This window comes from Ovis canadensis, chromosome 2 (assembly GCF_042477335.2).
Source record: "Ovis canadensis isolate MfBH-ARS-UI-01 breed Bighorn chromosome 2, ARS-UI_OviCan_v2, whole genome shotgun sequence".
NCBI classification, from domain to species: Eukaryota; Metazoa; Chordata; class Mammalia; order Artiodactyla; family Bovidae; genus Ovis; species Ovis canadensis.
In genome coordinates, this window is record NC_091246.1 from 224,040,597 (window position 1) to 224,046,596 (window position 6,000).

Sequence of the window (6,000 nt, forward strand, 5' to 3'; positions counted from 1 at the left end):
AACAATTTGCAGTTAAGGAAACAGAGGCACAGAGTGAGTATATATGCAGGAGAAATACAGGCTGGTATAAAAAATGGTAGAGCTGGGATATAGCCCGAGTCTGCCCTCCTAACCAGTGCTCACCAGTCTGGAAATAATGTATCAGGTTCTAAAGGAATCCTCTCCTCTGGCTAGTGAGAGCTGACACACAGGCAACAGGTCCAGTGTGAAGGGAAAGGATGGAACCCAACCTTTGTTGAACTCCTCTGTTTGTGGGGACCCTGCTGGTGCCTGCTCCCCTGGAGTCTGCTGGAAGGAGATGCTCTGAGGATGTAGATACTGGCTCCCCAAGGCACGGAGGAGGGTCCCACCCCTTAGCTGATGAGGGAGTGAACACCAAAGCTCACAACAACTCAGAGAGGTTATCGCGGCCCTCCTTTTACAGGTAAGGGTCAGCTTCTTTCTCCATACAGCACTACCTGGGACAGCGACCCTCAGCCCACCACGCTGTGCCTGAGTTAACCGCGTACTAAGCGCCTTGCTTGAAATCCTTGCGTAGAAGTATTTATCGTAAAAGACATTTGGGTTTGTTATCCAGACTGTAGGTTTTTGGAGGTGCACTAAAGGGGAAGAGAAAATGTGCATGGTTTGTTTGGAGATAGCCCTGAGTGTTCCCTGGGCCTGCAGGGGGCTGCAGTGCTGTCGGAGGCCCTGAGGCCCCTGCTGTGTCTGTTAGGGGCTGTGTGCAACCTGGCCTGCCTAGAGCTCTCCGGAAATGGTCTCCTGGTCAGGACCCTTCCAGACCATTCACTGTTCCCTGGCTGGACACACCTAAGCCTACGTGAGACGGTGGGGGTGTGGGGCATGCCACGTGAGCTGTGCACGTGGCAGGAGCTGTTCCCTGTGGCTGACTGGCTGGGGGTCTAAGAAAGTTCAAAAACTTAATGGGTGGACCTTGGAGAATCATTTGGATATGAGGCTACACGCCCTGCAATAAGATGAAACTACAGCGTGGTCCTTGTTCCTGTCTGGGAGCTCTCGATGTCATGGGTTAAAGTGGTAGTCGCTCAGTTGTGTCCGACCCTTTGTGACCCCATGGACTATAGCCTGCCAAACTCCTCTGTCCATGGGCTTCTCCAGGCAAGAATACTGCCATTCCCTTTTCCAGGGGATCTTCCCCACCCAGGGATTGAACCCCGGGTCCCCTGCATTGCAGCCAGATTCTTTACCATCTGAGCCACCAGGGAAGCCCTGTTGGGGGGAGCGGGCCAGCAGGCATAGACAGACCGAGAGACAAGTCAGGGACCCTGGGTCGCGCTGAAGGAGCGGAGTGTCCGTGCGGGCAGCACAGAGGAGGGCAGGCGGGCTGATGAAGAATGACGGCGGAGGCGGGGTTGGACGCTGAGTTCTGCTGGCGACCTGACTCTCCATTGCACTAACCACCAGACACTGCACAGCCCATTGCTCCCTGTGGCTTGAATTTCAAAAACTCATCCAATCCGCGCCTTTTCAGACCATAAATGATGAAGACTTTAAACAGGGGAGGTTAGTGGTGGGTGAATCTGAGAGGTGTTTCTAGGGAAGAGTTGATGGCTTTAATCCCGTTCCCTGTGAGGGCCTTGCCCACTCAATTCTCCAACCCTGCCTGGCCTCCTGGGATATGGACAGAGCAGAGTAGGTGGCCCAGGCTCCTTTCGGGAGTCAGAGTCTGCGTTCACATCCTGGATTGTGATCTTGATCAAGAAGCTGACCTCCGTGAGCCTCAGCTTCTCCGTCTGTAGAAGTTGGGGGATGTTGGTACTCCTAGTGGCTGTGAAACTGAAATTGATCATCTACGCATCTTGCTTAGCGCTGTTACTTAGACGTTGGTCATCCCCTTTCTTGTCACTGTCAGGGGTTCAGCCAGTCCCTGGAGGGCCCGCATCTGGGGAAACCAGACCTGCAGCCCTCAGTCTCATCCTCTCTCTCTACAGACAATGGCGAGGAGCACTCTGAGGGAGGCCAGGTCGAGAACCACGTGGACGGGAACGTGAACTTGATGGGAGGTGGAGGTGGTGCCGGTCGGAAGCCCCTCAAGTCCGGCATGAAGGAGCTGGCCGTGTTCCGGGAGAAGGTCACAGAGCAGCACCGGCAGATGGGCAAGGGTGGCAAACATCACCTTGGCCTGGAGGAGCCCAAGAAGCTGCGGCCGCCACCTGCCAGGGTCAGAGAGGGTCGGGTCTGGCTGGAGGGGTGGGAGGACGGTCAAAGGGAGTGTCCCAGCAGGAGGGGTCAGGAGCACTGCTGTGAGATCCATGTCCTGTGTGCCTGCAGGCAAAGTACTTTCTGATTCCGTTGCTAACATTCAGTGTTTTTTCAAGCACATCAGTATTTTTTCGAGGGCCTCAGCATCTTTGGTTGTGAAATGGGCTGGACATAGGGACTCTTGAGGTCCCTCCCTTCTAAAGCCTCCACATTTCTGCTCGGCTTCATTGCTGTTGTTTAGTTGCTAAGATGTGTCTGACTCTTTTGTGACCCCATGGACTGTAGCCCGCCACGCTGCTCTGTCCATGGGGTTCTCCAGGCAAGAATACTGGAGTGGGTTGCCATTTCCTCCTCCAGGGGATCTTCCCTGACCAGGAAGTGACCTGCATCTCCTGCATTGGCAGGCAGATTCTTTACTGCTGAGCTACTGCGGAAGCACTGCCTGGCTTTGAGATACAGGCCCCCCCCAGAAAAGGCTACAGTCCATGGAATCGAAAGAGTCAGACGCAACTTAGCGACTACATCACCACCACTACCGCTTGAACTTGCCCACTCTTGCTGCAATACACTACCCTCACTGAGCCACCCCTCTTCCTCTTTCCAGCTCAGCTCTGCTGTCTTGGCCCTTGGATGGGTTTATGAAAGGGAATGATGGTTGGGCCACTGGATGGGGTAGAGATCCTTGAATTCAGTGTTTGCAAGTAGATCCCATTTTGATCCCTGAAAGGAATGGAGGAGAGGAGGGAAGACTCACCTGCAGGGTGACTTTCTCTTGGAGTGGGGCGGGGCCTGGTGGTAAGGCAATGAACTTGCTGGGCTGGGTGTCAGAAGTTCCCGGTTCCACCAGCTTGCTGTGTGGCCGTGGGAGAGTGGCATTCCGCACACGCGCTTCTTTCTGAAGCTGTGCTGGGGCTGGTGTTGCATGAACCCGTTCTCTAAGTGTCCTCTCCGTGTGCCTATGTCTGCAGACCCCCTGCCAGCAGGAACTGGACCAGGTCCTGGAACGGATCTCCACCATGCGCCTTCCGGATGAGCGGGGTCCCCTGGAGCACCTCTATTCCCTACACATCCCCAACTGTGACAAGCATGGCCTGTACAACCTCAAACAGGTGAGTGAGGGTGTCCCTGGCCTGCGTGTGCCTTGTTGCTGCCCCGCATGCCGCCAGTAAGCCCCTGAGGTCTCAGCGCTGAGTCCAAGACCAGTCTTCTGCGAGGAGGAGGGCAGGGATGCCAGCCGAGGGGGATGGGGATGCCAGCTGCCAGGCCAGGGAGGGTGGGGCGGGGCTTGTTGGCTTCAGTCCCTTCCAAGGCTGACTTCGATTCCCCCGCTACCTGCCAGCAGTGGTTAGCATGAGAGGGAGCCTCTTAGAGAAGAGATAGGGCCTCATAACAGTGCCTCTTGACTTTTACTGAGCATTAGAATCACGTGCTGGTGATTCTGGGGACCCGGCTGTAAGAGATTGCCATTCAGAAGGTTAAGTGGGGTCCGAGAGTTTGCATGTCTAACCAGCTCTCAGGGATGCTGATGGTCCCTGGACCTCACTTCCAGAATCACTGACTTGAACCATTCAAAACCAGGTAGCCTCTCTGGTTTTCCAGTATCTCAAGGAATGGAGAAACACCACTTGAAATAGTACTAAAAAAGGTAATAGGAGAGGGTTTCCATCAGAGGCTCAGCAGTGAAGAATCTGCCTGCCAGCGCAGGACACTCAGATTCGATTCTTGGGTTGGGAAAGTCCCCGGGAGAAGGAAATGGCAACCCACTCCGGTATTCTTGCCTGGGAAATCCCATGGACAGAGAAGCCTGATGGTGTAGAGTCCTATGGGGTCAAAAGGGTGAGACATGACTTAGTGATTAAACAGTTAACAACAACATGAGTACAGTAGAGAAAATTAAGAAAGTTTAAGTTTTTAAAAGAAAAGAACCCTTTTTCCTCCCCGCTTCCACTCTGTTCATATGCCTTTTAATGATCTATGTGTATTTACCTAACCACATAGAGTTTATAGTGGTGATTGTTACCAGTTGTTTAATCTTGGTGGGTTGTCCTTTTAACCTACCCCACTGCCCACTTCCTCAAGCTCATCCCTTGTGTAGGGAGAAAAGGGCCATGTGCATTTCACGTAAGGCAGGATTGAGAGAGGGTGGGCTCCACCAGCCATTCTGTTTTCCAGTGGAGGATCTGAGCCCAAGTGTACAATGGGCTTCTCTAGGGAGCTTTAAACAGTATGAATGCCTGGGCCCCACCCCCAGACATCCATATTCTGTGAGTCTGGGGTGCTTTCTGGGCACTGGCTTTTCAAAGGCTCCCCTGGGGATCCTAGTGGGTATCGGAGCTGACTTAAAAGCCGGCTGTGTGGGAACTCGCCTGGTGGTTCAGTGGCTAAGACCGTGCTCCCAGTGCAGGGGGCCCAGGTTCAATCCCTGATCAGCGAACTAGATCTCACAGGCTGCACCTGAGACCTGGCACAACCAAATAAAAACACTGAAGGGAAAGGTGGGTGTGTGGAGCCAGAAGGTGGGGTATGGGGCTCTGCTGACCCCCTAGGGGATCTCACTTCCCCATCTTCTTAGCCGAGGCATCTTGTCCCTTGAAATATCAGTCTGCCATTAAAAGCTATTAGTTTGTACACCTGCCCTCTAAATGTAAGCCAGCTACTTTGGAGCGCCAAAGAAGCAATAGCAATCTTTTCTTCCAAATCTTATGGATAAACGGGATTTTCCAGACGAATTGGCTCATGGGTAAGAGCAGGCACCCTGGGAGGGGAATGCCTTGGTTGGTGCTCCAGCTGTGGCTCTCACTAGCTCTGTGACACTGGCCTTCTGACCATCTATAAAGTGAAGTGGTAAAACATTGGTACCTAATCTGCAAGGTGATTGTGGGGATTAAATGAATGTATGTTAGATAGGAACTGTAAGCAAGCAGCATAGAGATTGCTTACACCACACCCAGCATAGAGCGGGACCTTTTACCGCTGACCTCCCCTTACAAGTGTACATCCATCCATCCTGTACACTGGGTCGTCTGCTGGATGGGACCTCCGCACGTGTGGGGGCCAAGCCATTCTATTGAAGCCCCCCCCGCCCCCAGCAGCCTTGCTAATAACCAGAGCGCAGTTCCTGGGCCAGCATCACGCGCCACACTGGAGCTTGAATGACCGTGCGGGATTGGCAGGCACACCCAGACCTTGGAACAGGAGTCTGCATGTCAGTGAGACCCCCTCGTTTTTATCGGGATGTCCTTTATGTCCTCTCTCCTCAGTGCAAGATGTCTCTGAACGGGCAGCGTGGGGAGTGCTGGTGTGTGAACCCCAACACCGGGAAGCTGATCCAGGGAGCCCCCACCATCCGGGGGGACCCCGAGTGTCATCTCTTCTACAACGAGCAGCAGGGGGCTCGAGGGGTGCACACCCAGCGGATGCAGTAAGCCACAGCCAGCCGGTGCCCGGCACCCCCCACCTCCACCCCTCTCCGGAGCGGGCCCAGCATGCAGAGCGCATGCGTGATGGGTGGCGGGGCGGAGCTTCCAGGAGTTCTGACATGTGTATTTATATTTGGAAAGAGACCGGCACCGAGCTCGGCACACCCCACCCCACCCCCACCTTCCCCCTCCCCAGCTGGAGATGCCTGCACCCTCCCTGCTCGAGGCCCTGCTGGGCAGGAAGGGGATGGTTGCAGTGGCGGAGCTGGGGTAAATGTTTGGGAGAGGGAAAAAAAGAAATTTTTATTTTTGAACCCCTGTGTCTCTTTTGCTTAAGATTAAAGGAAGGAAAAATAAA

The 6,000-nt window shown here is 54.1% G+C and overlaps 1 protein-coding gene across 1 annotated transcript in view; it reads left to right on the top strand.

Annotated features, from left to right (window-relative positions):
* IGFBP2 (insulin like growth factor binding protein 2) overlaps nt 1-6,000 on the top strand; it is a 29,818-nt gene extending 23,818 nt beyond the window's left edge. Inside the window, exons 2-4 of the mRNA XM_069574528.1 lie at nt 1,953-2,182; nt 3,192-3,332; nt 5,484-6,000. Of these exons, the coding sequence (XP_069430629.1) occupies nt 1,953-2,182; nt 3,192-3,332; nt 5,484-5,648 (536 nt within the window). The 3' untranslated portion in view covers nt 5,649-6,000. The remainder of the gene's footprint in view (nt 1-1,952; nt 2,183-3,191; nt 3,333-5,483) is intronic.